Source organism: Gracilinanus agilis, chromosome 1, assembly GCF_016433145.1.
Source record: "Gracilinanus agilis isolate LMUSP501 chromosome 1, AgileGrace, whole genome shotgun sequence".
Taxonomy (NCBI): Eukaryota; Metazoa; Chordata; class Mammalia; order Didelphimorphia; family Didelphidae; genus Gracilinanus; species Gracilinanus agilis.
The window spans coordinates 150,718,619-150,733,686 of NC_058130.1; the positions used below are offsets into that span (position 1 = coordinate 150,718,619).

At 37.6% G+C, this 15,068-nt stretch overlaps 1 protein-coding gene across 1 annotated transcript in view; it reads left to right on the top strand.

The window, feature by feature from the left end:
- The first annotated feature begins 8,231 nt into the window (after positions 1-8,231).
- The window catches only part of ELP1 (elongator acetyltransferase complex subunit 1), a 77,790-nt gene continuing 70,953 nt past the window's right edge, over positions 8,232-15,068 (top strand). Inside the window, exons 1-2 of the mRNA XM_044657218.1 lie at positions 8,232-8,381; positions 13,801-13,953. Of these exons, the coding sequence (XP_044513153.1) occupies positions 8,232-8,381; positions 13,801-13,953 (303 nt within the window). The remainder of the gene's footprint in view (positions 8,382-13,800; positions 13,954-15,068) is intronic.

Here is a 15,068-nt window from a genome sequence, read left to right on the forward strand (position 1 = left end):
ATCTAAAAAATAATGAGTATCATATTGATTCCCTTATCACTGGATATGGGAGGGATGGGAGGGAAGAAGAGAATTTGGAACTCAAAATTTTAAAAGAATGTTAAAAATAAAATCATAATTTAAAAAATTATCTTCCCCCAATGAAGATCTGACCATGTCACATCCTTTCCATACACTCCAATGGCTCCCCAGTATCTCCAGGATCAAATATAAAAATATTGTATTTGACATTCAAAACCCTTCATGACTTGTACTTTTTTCATGTAGAGTATGATCTAGTGGCAATGGTCTCTTGGCTGCCAAGCTTAAGAATTTAGTTTTTGTTGTTGTTATTGTTTTCAATAGGCAATGGGGAGTTATTTATTTTTTTGTTTTTGGTACTGGGTGACTCAGAACAGATTATTCTTTCACTTAGTGCTAAGTGTTGAAATGAGCAGACAGATGGTAAAGTGGATTGAGCACCTGACCTGGAGTCAGATCTAAGTTCAAATCAGGGCCCAGTTATTTACTACCTGTGGAAACCTGGACAAGTGCTTAACCATGTTTGCCTCAGTTCCTCATTGGTAAAATGGAGATACTCTGGAGAAATGGCAAACTACTCCAGAATCTTTGATAAGACTTTATTAAGAAATGTTGAATGTAGGAGTGAGGAGGAAAGTGAGAAAGGGAGATAGACACAAGCCTGGAGGCTGGGAAACCTTGTTAAGGAGTTATTATAGTTGTTCTCCGGAGAACTAAGGAGGCACAGACCTAGGATGTTTGGTTATGTGTAATGAAAAAAAAAAGGAAAATTTCCATTAGCTTCATAGATGTAAACTCAATCTTAATTTGACACCTGATTACTACATTGGATGCGGGAGTTCAGGAGAGGGAGGTTTCCCAAAATGTCTCAACCTAGAGGATTGTGGCAAACTTCAGAAGCGGCACAGATTTTAGAGGTGGTGCCCAGAGGAGTCAATAGAAAAGAATGTGCTGCCTTCAGTAGGGTGCACGGGCAATTATGTACGTGGCTGTGCTCCCCTACCTCAATTCTATAAGCATCTGAGCCAGGGGCAGCGCAGACAGTTCTGTACTCAAATAGAGAGGGGAAAAAAGGGAATTGCCGCTCCCCTTCGGGAGTCCGCACCTTTCTCCATCTCCAGAACACCCTTCATTTAACACTCCCGCCGTTTCCCTAGAAGTCGTCACGTGTCCAGGTCTCAGTCACGTGGTCTTGTTGTTGTCACATGTCCTCCCCGTGGCCACCCTTGACTGGAGCTCGCGCACGAATTCTGCAGCCAGGCTCGCTCTGTCCCACAAAACACTGTAGAGCCGTGCGCATGCTTGTCAGCCGGAAACCAGGCCTCCTAAAAAGTCCGAGAGCGCGCACGCGCGTGGCCTGGAGCGAGCTTGGTGACACGAGCCCTGGCGTTTGCGTATCAGGATACTAGACCGGCGAAGCTTAGAGACATTCGCTGTTCTCCTGTACTGGGAGAGCTTGCGCTCAGAGCAGAGAAAAGGAGGGCGCGTGGCCACTGGCTAGGCCCTTGACTTTGCCGGTCTTCCTTTAGAGCGAGAGCAACCACAGGTAAATGCATGCGCAGTCATTTTGAGTGATGGGGCTCTGGCCATTTCTGAGTAAAAACGAGTGGGCATGGTTGCAGGGGCATCTATATAGGGCGCATGCGCTTCCCCCTCTCGCGCGCGCGCTTCCCCTCCCCGCGTGAGCAGCGTTGCGCGTGCCCGCTACAGGAAGGGGCTCTTCTCCAGGGCGCTGGAGATTCCCCTTGAATTTTCTCTAGGAGACTTTCTCGGTTGACCGTTAATTAATTATTTTTTCCCGCTTTCCTTAATTCTTTACTTCCTTGATCTCTTGCTGTGGACGACTCGGGTTCGCTAGCTATTTCCAGGAAGGGCGGAAGAAGGGGCCGTTCTATTCATTGATTTCTTAATTCACCACTTATGTTTGCTGTGAGTGAGGAGGCGTGGCCGGCATAGGTAGCAAAATGGTGGAGATGAGCTCCTGGCCTTTAGGGATTGACACTATAATAGGACAGAAGACATTCAAACAAATAACTGATACTTTGTGCAGAATGGGCACAAAGGGGGTGTAGAAGCTCAGAGAAGAATGAGATTACTTATGTCCGTGGGATTGTATTCGTATCGAACTCTGGCATTCTTTAAATCAACTAAAATCCCATCTTCAACGGGAAGCCTAACCCCACCCTTTTGAAATCCAGTGCCTTCCCCTGTTAATTATTTCCTGTTTTTCCTGTATATAATTTGCTTTGTATATATTTGAAACATTTACTTTACCTTTTCTTGTGCTATATTTAAAATTGGGGGGAAAGCACGTGTTAAAATTTTGCTATTTGCATTCTGACAATGACCTCTTTTATTATAGATGTAGGTATAATTTGGGTTTTAGACTGGACCTCTGATTAAGGTAGTATAAGAAAGTGCTAGTGAAGTAACTACTTTTGCCTAGATGTTCTAGATTTGATATAATTTTTTTAAAGTTAGCACTTTTTTACCTATAAGTTCATAAACTTACTTGTAATTTCTTATTGCCATTACCATTTCATATTTGACTATGGAAAGCAGTGTGGTACAGTGATAGGAGGAAAGAGAAGGGAATAAACATTATGTAATCAATATTTAATGAATGTCTACCATGTGTCAAGGTACCATGTTAAGTGCTGGAGATATTAAAAAGGGCAAAAGACAGTCCTTGTTCTCAAGGAGCTTACAATCTAATAGGGGAGACAACATGAAAACAAATATATACAAAGGAAGCCATATATAGGAAAAATAGTAAATAATTAACAGAGGAAGGTCACTGGAATTAATTATCAGTACATTAATGGGTCAGAAGAGTCAAAACATAAATTAATAGTCAAGTGAGGGGGTAGCAATGCTGGAAATCCAGAGGAAGATTCCAGCACCACTTGGGCTGAACTAGTTTGTTCAAGGTCCTTTTCTTCTCTAGGTCTATAATCTAATGGAGGTCCTAATAATAACTGATATCTTTACAGTTCTTTTTTTTTTTAAACCCTTACCCTTCCGTCTTGGAGTCAATACTGTGTATTGGCTCTAAGGCAGAAGAGTGGTAAGGGTAGGCAATGGGGGTCAAGTGACTTACTTGCCCAGGGTCACACAGCTGGGAAGTGTCTGAGGCCAGATTTGAACCTAGGACCCCTTCTGTCTCTAGGCCTGGCTCTCAATCCACTGAGCTCCCCAGCTCCCCCCTATCTTTATAGTTCTTAAAATTTAGAGACAGCTTACATTCATTATCTTATTTAGACATCACAGCTCTGTAAGGTATGTACTCACATTATTATGCTCATTTTAAAGATGAGGAAACTGAAACCTGTTGAGGTTAAGTGATTGTCATTGCACGAAGCTAGTAAGTTTCAGAAGGAGAACTCCTACTTCATTTCCATATTGTCCACTAAAACATGTCCCTTTCTGATTAGAAAGATAGTTTTGGACCAAATCTGGGGAAGCCTTAAATGATAGCCTAAAGAATTTGGACTTTATTCCACAGGCAGTATAGAGTATATTTGCAAGTAGTCTATAGTAACCATTACTAGTTGTAGCAGGACCTGTATACATTTCTTATCTTGGGCAGCAATTAGAGGAGAAAGAAGAAAAAGGAGAGTTTCCTATAGCTATGCAATTTATCCTATACTAGATAAATCCTACCTCAAGAAATGCTGAGTAGATAGAATCAACAAAATAATTGATTGTGTATGCGGTTAAAAAGAAGTATTATTTCAAGATAACAAAATTTTGAATAGGGGATACTGGTGGTGATGCCATAGATATCAAGTCAGAAGGGGTATGAGTTTTAGGGGAAAGATGATGATGGTTTTGGACATGTTGAGTTTGAGGTACATGGCTTCTGTGTGGAGATGTCTTATAGGCAATTAGAGATATAGATCTGGGACTCAGGAAAGAACCTGGAGATGGACATAATAGATTTAGATGGTGTCTGCAAGGAGGTGATGATTATGAAAATAAATAGGATAAGTAAGGGAGAAAATCTGGAGAGAAAAGAGTAGAGGAACAAAACTTTCTGGAACACTTTACTGAAGGGGTTGGGAAGAAAAGAGTAGATAACAAAGGAGATAGAGAAGAAAGATTGACAAGGCAGGATAAAAACCAAAGAAATGTGGTTTCTCTGAAGCCAAGGAGGGTTTTCCTAATATTTTGTATAGCTTATTACATTTTTTGAAACCCTTACTTTCCATCTTAGAATCAATACTATGTGGTTTATAGTAACAACTATAACATTTCCCTTTTTGATTAGAAAGATAGTTTTGAGTCATATTTTTAGGGAAATGTAGCCCAAGAGTGATAGCCTAAAGAATTTAGACTTTATTCCATAGTTCTAAAGCAGAATTGCAGTAAGGGCTAGACAGTGGGGATTAAGTGACTTGCCCATAGTCACACAGCTAGGAAATGTCAGATTATATTTGAACCCAGGACATTCCATCTTTAGGCTTAACTTTCAATCCACTGAGCTTACCATATAATTAGGCTCTGTTCCCCAGAACTCTAAATCCCAGCTTCCCATGTTCCTTTTCACATTACTTGCTATTGTAGGGAGGATATAAGTTTTGTGTAGCTCTGCCCCCCTCAGTCTCCCTTTTCCCTTGATCTTAGTTGCAGAATTGGGCTTTTGGGCAGGCAGGAGAACTTACTCATGTGGTCTTATTTTTGTTAGATAATTAGGTTTGAACTTCTATTTCTTTTAGTTTATTTTCTTTCTACTTCAAGTGATTATTAATAAACTTTATAAAATATAATACTTGGAGTTATTGGATATTAATTTAAATCTTACACTACCTAGCTTCACACCACATACTCTCCCCTCCCTTATTACCTTTTACAAAGCTCTTTTTTTTTTTAAAACCCTTACCTTCCATTTTGGAATCAATAATAGGTATTGGTTCCAAGGCAGAAGAGTGGTAAGGGCTAAGCAATAGGAGTTAAGTGACTTGCCCAGGGCCACACAGCTAGGAACTGTCTGAGGCCAGATTTGAACCTAGGACCTCCAATCCCTGGGCCTGGCTCTCAATCTGCTGAGCCACCCAGCTGCTCCCTACCTAGCTCTTTACCTACATCATCTCTATTTTTGTCTCATAAAGCCTTGAGATGTTGATATTATAGATGTAGATATTATCCCTATTTTGTAGATAAAGAAACAGAGCTTCAGAGAGGTTAAGTGCCATGGTAGGGATCCTATAGTGAGTCAGCTATAGAGGTAGGATTTGACCATAGTTCTTCCTGATTCCCTATTGAATACTTTAGACATATTTCTATAATGTGTTCTGTAGCATTTAGAACAAGGGCTCTTAACCTCTAGGGTCCATGAACTTCAGTACTACTGGTTTTCTTTGAAATCCTATGTATTTTTTTTTTCAAACCCTTGTACTTCGGTGTATTGTCTCATAGGTGGAAGATTGGTAAGGGTGGGCAATGGGGGTCAAGTGACTTGCCCAGGGTCACACAGCTGGGAAGTGGCTGAGGCCAGATTTGAACCTAGGACCTCCCGTCTCTAGGCCTGACTCTCACTCCACTGAGCTACCCAGCTGCCCCTAAATCCTATGTATTTTTAATAAATTTTTACAAGATGGTAGCTAGGTGACACAGTGGATAGAGCCTGGAGTTGGGAGAACCTGGATTCAAATATGACCTCTAGACTTCCTTCCTGTACGATCCTGGGCAAGACATTTAATTCTATTTATCTAGCCCTTGCTTAGAGTTGTTACTAGAACAGAAAGTAAGGGTTTAAGAAAATATTTAAAATATTATTCTTTTTTTTTCTTTTTAAACCCTTATCTTCTGTCTTAGAATCAATACTGTGTTTTGATTCCAAGCAGAAGAGCAGCAAGACTAGGCAATAGGGGTTAAGGGACTTGCCCAGGGTCACACAGATAGGAAGTGTCTGAGGCCAGAGTTGACTAGGACCTCCCGTCTCTAGGCCTGGCTTTCAATCCACTGAATCAACTAACTGCCCCCTAAAAATATTATTCTGAAGATGTCCGTAGACCTTACGTAACTGCCAGAGGCTTCCTGGACACAATAAAGGTTAAGAACCCTTGCTCTAGAAGGACAGTCATGTATGAAAAAAGAAAGGCCTTTGAATTTGACCATCAGTAGGTGGTTTGCGACCATAGAATAAACATCAAGGAGGAGGAAGAAGAGCTAGATAGCAAGACATTAAGGAAAAAATGAGTAGTGAGGAAGTGGATGTATGTATAGACAGTGATTGGAGTTTAGTTTTTTAAGAAGTTTGGTAGTAAAAGAGATGGAAGATTGATCAGTTTCTGGATTAGAGTAGAATTGTCAGAAAAGCTTTTTAAAGGATTGGAGAGCTAATAATAATAGTAGTAGCTAGCATTTATATAGTTCCTACTATGTATCAGGCACTGTGGTAAGCATTTTATAATTATTTTCACATTAGATCCTCACAGTAACCCTGAGAGATAGATGCTTTATAATTATCTCCATTTTACAGATGAGGAAACTGATGCAAAAAGAAGTTAATTGATTTATCCAAGGTCACATAGCTAGGAAGTGTTCAGGAAGAAACCAATGAAGACAAACCTATCATCTTCTGGAGGTAGCAGGGATAAGATCAAGGTTACAATCAGAAAGATTTCTTCTTGAAAAATTGATTCCTTTTCCCATGTGACTGGAAAGAAGCAGGAATATGTAATTGGTAATGCTGAGAAGTTCAAAGAAACTGAGTGGGAATGCAGGCAAGGTGTAAAGGAGCTCCTGTCAGATGACTGAATTTTCTCAGTGAAGTAGGAAGCTGTCATCTATAGTAAATATGGGGAATGGAAGTGAGATTGGAGGCTTCAGGAAAAAGAAGTTTGGAATAAACATGTTTAGGTTTTGGACACACAAAAAGAAAAAGAAATCAGTTTGTTTGCAAAGAACATTAATTTAAGAAGATTAAAAAGTTTTGAAATTTTCAGATATAAAATTATAACTTTCAATTAAACCAGTAAATCATAAACCACTACAAGTCTTAAAATGATGCATATAAAATTTAATGTATTTAAGTTTTTTTAAGTTTTAAATTTGATATCATAAAGGTCGGTTTTAACGGTTCAAAAAGCTTATATCTCCTGGGAAGTCTTTTGGAACTTTTTTATAGTATTGGATTGAATCCAGATCAAATTGGTTACTATCTCTGGGAAAGAGGGTTGGGAATTGAGGGAGAGGGACAATTTAGATTTTTTTAACTTGAGAAAGTTTATGTGGAAAAATTGTTCCTACATGTAATTGGTCAGAAAAAAGTATCTTTTAAGAAAGGGGGTGAGGAGCTTATATCAGGAAGATCTAATGGTTTAATCAGCTTTTTATGAGATCATTGAACTCCTAAAACATTTTATAAAGTAGTAATTTTATGTTTCTTGTTCAGCTTAATTTGTACATGTGCATTTTTGAGAAATTAGGGTAATGAGTTTTTATCTGGAAATTACCTTGAAAACTATCAGGTCTAACTTCTCATTTTATAGATGAGGAAACTGAATCCCAGAGAAATTAAGTGACTTGTCTAAGGTCATATAGATAAAGTTTTATTTTCTTTTATAAAAGAATATATTAGGGGCAGCTCAGTGGATTGATAGCCAGGCCTAGAGACAGGAGGTCCTGGGTTCAGACACTTCCTAGCTTTATGACCCTGGGCAAGTCACTTAACCACAATTGCCTAGACTTTACCCCTTTACTCTCTTGGAACCAAAACACAGTATTGATCCTAAGACAGAAGATAAGGGTTTAAAAAAAGAAAAGGAATGACCTATAATCTATATAATCATCAAATGAGTAATAAAAGATATCCTTAGATAAAATATGCTTTGGGTGCTTTCATATTTTCAATATTCAAGGTATCCTTGATTTTTTTTCAGTTAAAAGAAATATGAAATTTATAGATTTGCTTGTTTTAAATGGCAGGGCTAGAAACAGGTTTCAGTTTTCCCAGTTTCTGACGCTCTGCTATGTGTTTTCACATATTCACAGAGAGAAAAAGGGAGAGAGAAATCATTTGTTAATTTTTATCTGTATATAAAGTATTGTAGTTGCCTGATTTTCTATTTTAATCCTTTTTCCTGGTGCCCACTTATGCATAAATAGGTAATATTTATTGTCATTTAATGATGTTCATTTTCCTTTTTTGATCAAATGCCGCTTAAGTTTGAGAGTTTTTTTCTCCCAACAGTTGTTCATTCACCATGCGCAACCTAAAGTTACTTCGGACCTTGGAGTTCAAGGATATGCAGACTCTTGGGAAACCCCAGTGCTTTTCCCTTCGAACTGATCAGGGGACGCTGCTCATTGGCTCAGGTTATGGGCTTATAGAAGTGGATCCTGTTGCAAGAGAAGTGAGTCATTATGGGAGAAGTTTATATCATCTTGTCATAGCCTTTTTCAAGTTCTCATAAACACTCCAAGTAGGTTGAGTGGTGTAGTTTTAATTGTATGGCTTTCATTCCCCCTTTAATGAGAAATCCTTAGTGATTCACATGTGTCATTATAAAAGGTGTAGTTATTTCAAGTGATGATCTATTTCCATTCTCTAAATTCTAGTAGGCAGAAGGTTGGCTTGAGCATACCAGTATTCCATTTCCACCAAAGAAATATTCATTTTTGGCATATATTCATAACATGTGTTGAGTCATTACATTCTTCTTTTGTTCCCATATCCCATAGGGACTATAATGGCGGGGAGGGAGAAGTCAAGGAACCAATCTTTTGATTTATCAGTGTTATAGGTGCATATTAGAGACAACTACTTGCTTGAATTGTTGAGTGAAATGCCATGCACCTTGCTAAATTAATGTAAATTTGGATTTTGCATTGTGAGGAGTTATGGATCCCAAAATTTTTTTAGGAGCTGTTAGAATTAAGGATTGATGGTGAAATATGTCTCCCGCCTCTCAGAAGAGATGGGGTAGACACCATAGTCATGATATGAGGCATATATTTTCAGAAATGGCCAATATATTGATTTACTTTATTTTTTATTTGTTCCAAGTGAGGGAAATTCTTTGGGAAGTGACAGTGATGTTTAAAAAAGAAATTTAGGCAAACTGAAAGGAACTAACGGAACCCATTTTTTTCTGCTTCCATAATCTCATTACCACTCATAAATAACTGTTGGAAGTACCAGTGTTTACTTTTAGCTTTAGTACCACTGCTTATAGTTTTTGAACAATTAAAATCAGAATCTTAGTATTTCTGAGTTAAGTTGAACCTCAAAAACTATGCAATATATCCCTGCCTGAACATTAATCACATCTGACATCCCTGTAGTGTCTTAGGGATGGAAAACCATTTGTCTTACCAGGAAGCACATTTGGCTTTTGGACAGGACTAATTTATTAAGATTTTTTCCCTCACTTATGAATAGTTGAAATCCTCTCTACTGTTATTCCTAAATCTATCTGGAGTGAGATGGAAAAAGCCTTCCATTTGACAAGCCATCACATACTTGGAAGACAATTATCAGCTCTTCTTTTAAGTCTTACCATTTTTGGTTAAATATACTCAGTTTCTTCAATCTGTCTCTCCTGTGGCATCAATTAGTTCTTTTACCATCTTGGTCCCTTTCTTCTGTACATTCTCTGGCTTGTCAGTGCCTGAAACTTAAATGCTTTTCATTTATCCTGATATATTCTGAATGTGTTTCAGGGCAACAATATTGTGGGGCTCTCCCCTTCTCTGTTCTGCATATCATGTTTCTACTAATGAAGCCAACCAAATTTCTGCTAATTTGCTATGTTACATTTAAATTGAGCTTAAAATCTATTAACATTCCCAGATCCTTTTCACATCACCTCTTCTCTAGTTATATTACCCTCCGTTCTGTACTACGTATAAAATTTAAAAAAAAATTTGTTTAATGATACATTTTATTTTTCCCCATTTACATATAATAACAATTTTTAACATATTTTCCAAAATTATGAGATCCAGATTGTTTCCCTCCTTCCCTTTTTTCCCCCACCCTGAGATGGTAAGCAATTTGAACTAGGTTATACATTTATGATTATGGAAAATATATTTCCATATTGATCATGTTGTGAGAGAATACTCATATAAAACCAAAACCCATAAATAAAAACACACAAGTAGGGGCAGCTGAGTAGCTCAGTGGATTGAGAGCCAGGCCTAGAGACGGGAGGTCCTAGGTTCAAATCCGGCCTCAGACACTTCCCAGCTGTGTGACCCTGGGCAAGTCACTTGACCCCCATTGCCTACCCTTACCACTCTTCCACCTATAAGTCAATACACAGAAGTTAAGGGTTTAAAAAAAAAAATTAAAAAAAAAAAACACACAAGTAAAATAAAGTGAAAAATGGAATGCTTCAATTTGTATTCAGATTCCATCAGTTCTTTCTCTGGAGGTGGATATCATTTTTTGTAATGAGTCCTTCAGAATTGTCTTGGATCATTGTATTGCTGAGAATAGCTAAGCTTTCACAGTTATCATTGTACAATATTGCTGTTACTGTATAAAATGTTCTGGTTCTGCTCTGCATCAGTGTATATATCTTTACATGTTTTTTCTTTTCCATCATATGCCATAATTTATTCATCCATTTGATGGACATCCCCTCAATTTCTAATTCTTTTGTCACCATAAAAAAGAACTTAATGCAGTTAATCTTTTAAAATTCAAATGGTAGGACTTTACTCTTCTCATTTTTAAAAATTAAGCTTATTCCAGCATTCTAAAATTTTTTGGGATCCTAGTTCTATCACATACTATATTTAGTTCTCTCTAGATTTCATGGCATCTGCTGATTTAATGCACATGTGTATTATCCATACTTTCCTACAAATCATTGATGAAAATTCGAAAGAGAAGAGAGCTAAAAAAACCTTATGGAATTCTTCTACAGAAATCTTCATGTTTACACAAATCCTTTAGTCATCTATCCTTTGGGGCTAGTTTGGGTTTTGATTAGTTCCAACTATACCTAACTATTGTCACTTACAGCACATCTCTTGTTTTTTTTTTTCCACAAGGATGGTATTAGATACACAATCTTAATGAAATTTATTTTTGCTACATGTACTAACACATTCCTTGGATTTATTAGTTTAATAACCTTCCCCATAAAAGTTGTAAACCCAGTTCTCTTGCCTTCCAGAATATCATATTCCAAACCTTCTGATCTTCAATGTAGAAGCTACTTTCATTCTGGCTGCTTGCAGTATTTTCTCTTTGGCCTGGTAGCTCTTAAACTTGGCTATCACATTCCTGAGAGTTGTCATATGAGGATTTTTTGCAGGAGGTGATTTGTGGATTCTTTCAGTTTCTATTTTACCCTCCTGTTCAAGAATATCAGTGTAATTTTTTTAATAGGACATCAAGGATTTTTTTTTTGATCATGACTTTCAGATAGTTTGATAATTCTTAAATTGTCTCTCCTGGATATATTTTTGAGGTCAGTTGTTTTTTCAATGAGATAGTTCATATTTTCTTCTTTCATTCTTCTGATTTTGTTTTATTGTTTCTTGATGTCTCATGAAGTTATTAGTGTCTATTTGCCCAGTTCTAATTTTTAAAGACTTATTTTCTTCCATGACTTTTTATCCTCCTTTTCTGTTTGGTCCATTCTACTTTTCATGGAACTCTTTTCTTCATTGGATTTTTTTACCTCTTTTTTTCCAGTAGCTCAATTCTGTTTTTTATGGAATTCTTTTCTTCATTGGATTTTTATTCCTCTTTTTTCCATTTAACCAGTTTTGCTTTTTAGCTGTTATTTTCCTTTTACATTATTTTAATTTCTTTCTCCCATTTTTCTTCCACCTCTGTTATTTGATTTTTAAAATTCCTTTTTGAGCTCTTCCAGTGCCCCATTTTTCTTTGAAGTTTTGCGTGGGGTTGCTTTGCTCTCACTGTTCCCTACTGAATCTGTGCCTTGCTCTTTATCTCCACAAAAATTTTCTATGGTTAGGTTTTTTTTTTTTTTTTTTTTTTTTTTTGCAGTTTGCTGATTTTCCTAACCTTTTTTTTAACCTGTGGTCTGAATACTGCTGATTCTGTTTCTTCTGCTAATGGCTTGCAGGTCTTCCAGCACTGAGCTATTTTGCCCTGGGGTAGAGATTTACTGAGGTTCAGGTGCTATGGACTTAGGGGCCTGGGCCTCATTGCAGGCCTGGGACCTCAAGAGGTGGGTGTAAGGTAGGAGGGGAGTGGTTAGCCAGCCAGCACTCCTTTGTTTTCAGTTTTACTTCTTGTTTCCCTTATTCTGTGAAAATCAACTCTCTTTGCCTATCTTTCAATTTATTTTCCATAGGAGAGCCCCCTCACTGTCTTCTTGTTGGTTCTGTGACTTCAGTCATTTTGAAATGCTATTTTAAGATTGGTTTGTGAGGATTCTTGGAGCAGTTCCAGCTTTTGCTGCTACTAAGCTGCTCTCCTGGCTTTGCCCCCTCCTTTCCTACAAAAGGAATGAGGTTAATGTTGATGGACACAACAATCACCTCTTTTTTCCCAGGTATTCACAAAACATTGGTTTAATGATACATTTTAGGATTTTGCCTGGAATTTCTGTGAGGTCACTATTCTACAACTTAAAATTATCTACTTTCCTCCTTAAAAAAAAATGAGACATTTACCCATATTCATTTCTGTGGAACCTCTTCTGTTTTTCAGTTTTTTTTTCATTATGCTGGAATGTAATTTGCCCATAGCTATTGATTTGAAATTATTGAAAATACCTTTAATTACTCAGAATGCATTTTCTGACTAGAACAAACAGAAAAAATTGATTTGAAATGAGGGACTCCTTTTAATCATGTTGTCTTTTCTCATCATCTTGCTTATTTCAGGAGGTGAGTATTTAGTGTTTGTACTCTTCTAGCTTTTACTCATTTTGAAGACAGAAGCCTATGACCATTAGCTTGCTGTCTCTGAATAGTTCTTACTGGCTCTTTAATTGTTATAATACTTCTCTTAGCAGATATTTTATGAAACTTATGTATTTTGTAACAATTAAATTTCAGTTTTAATCAATATGAGTTATAAAAATGGTCGCCAATTATAAAATATTATCCCCTAAGTCAAAATGACTGTTAGCAGCATTTATTTACAACAAAGCAGAGATAGTGAAAGAGAGAAATATATGGAGACAAAGCCTGGTCTTAGCCTAGCAGCTCTAAGTGCTGCTCTGGTGAAGTCCGGCTGAGCCCCTGGCAGGGTCTTCCCTAAGTCCCAATCTTCTTGTAGATTTTCCAGTAGTTCTCAGCCAGAAGTCCTGGTAGTGTCTTTAGCCAGAGTTCCACCAATGCAGACTCTTCCTGCAGCTCCAGTCACTCACCCAGCAAGCCTCCCCAGAGCGGAAAGCTCCAGTCATTCACCTAGCAAGCCTCTCCAGAAAGATTCCAAGAAGAGGTGACTGCCTCTAAGAATCTCCTTTCAGCTCAGCTCAGCTCACCAATGCAGAGAGAGAGTGAAAATCCTAGGGCTGGTAGTTTTAAAGCAGTTTTCTCAACATCACTTCCTGTCACGCCCCCACTTCACAGGAACCAATCACAGCCTTTCAATTTGTCTAGCACTGCCCAGGGGGACAGTGTCTGTGGGGTCCACCTCTAGTCCTTTGAGGGTGCAAACTCTTATCAGAAGGATTTACAAGTTTCTGACTGATTGAATTATAAGGGTGGAGCTCTCTAAGTACTTGATTGAGTTATTTATACAGCCATTATATAGCTTATGGTTTGAATTATCTGTGTTGTTGAGAGTGAACTGCCTTATTTTCTCAATGGTATCTTCTTTTTCTTGGGCTAAAGGTAACCTGTGAGATTCCCTTGATATCAGGGGGCTTCTTACCTGAAGATGGCAGTGGATGCATTGTGGGTATCCAGGACCTGCTGGATCAGGAGTCTGTATGTGTGGCCACAGCTTCGGGGGATGTTATACTCTGTAATCTCAGCACCAGCCAGGTAAAAGGAAGTTGGGTAAATGTCTTCATGTAACCTGGAAAGTAGCTTAGTGGTTCCTGTGTTTATAGTAAAAGTCTTCATTTAAGTCAGTTATAGTATTCTTGGGAGTGTATTTTTTCGAAGTGAAATATTATTGCATTCTGTGTTTCACCTTATACTTAATAGAGTTGCTATCTAGGCTTTGGCAATGTTTACAAGGTATTCCTTGGTTAAAACCATACAGAGAATTTATATTGTCTTCTATTGACAGAACATAAAATTTTAAAAATGAGAATATTACAGTATTGATAAGAGCTATGCTTTATGCTTTTTTTTTTATGTAGGTAGACCATTTCTAGAAAATGTGATCTTGAGTTAGTTGCTTGTTATATTTGAACTTAATGATTTTTTTAAAATACCTAATTCAGCTTACCATTTTTAACACGAATACATTAATTTTACAATGTATTAAGACTAAGGTGGTGGGGATAGCTGGGTAGCTCAGTGGATTGAGAGCCAGGCCTAGAGATAGGTCCTAGGTTCAAATCTGGCCTCAGACAGTTCCTAGCTGTGTGACCCTGGGCAAGTCACTTAACCCCATTGCCTAGCCCTTAGAGCTCTTCTGCCTTGGAACCAATAGATAGTATTGATTCTAAGGTGGGAGGTAAGGGTTAAAAAAAAAAGGACTAAGGTGTTAAAGGTAGCTTCTAGACTCACTTTGTCTTTCTCTACTCTCAGATTGTTGATGCAATAAACTATTCTCTTTTTAGTTATCTAGATTCTTTTCCCTCTTTTACTAACAGGATTTCCAGATTACTGACCTGGCTTGCCTAATCCTTTCTGTTGTTGTATCTATATCTTACATCAACTGTATAAATTATCTGTCCTAAATCTTCCAGATCATTTTATGATCAAAATGTTATATTAGTTCTAAGGCAAGTGAGTGGTAAGAGCTAGGCAATGGGAGTTAAGTGACTTGCCCAAGGTCACATAGGTAGGGAAAAGTGTATTGGATTTCAAATTTTGTTTAATTCATTTCAAAAAGCATTATTTTGGGGTCTGTCAGACAATTTTTGCTAAGAAGACAAAGACAAAAATAAATGAGTTCTTGTCCTTAAGGAACTTATATTCTTGGT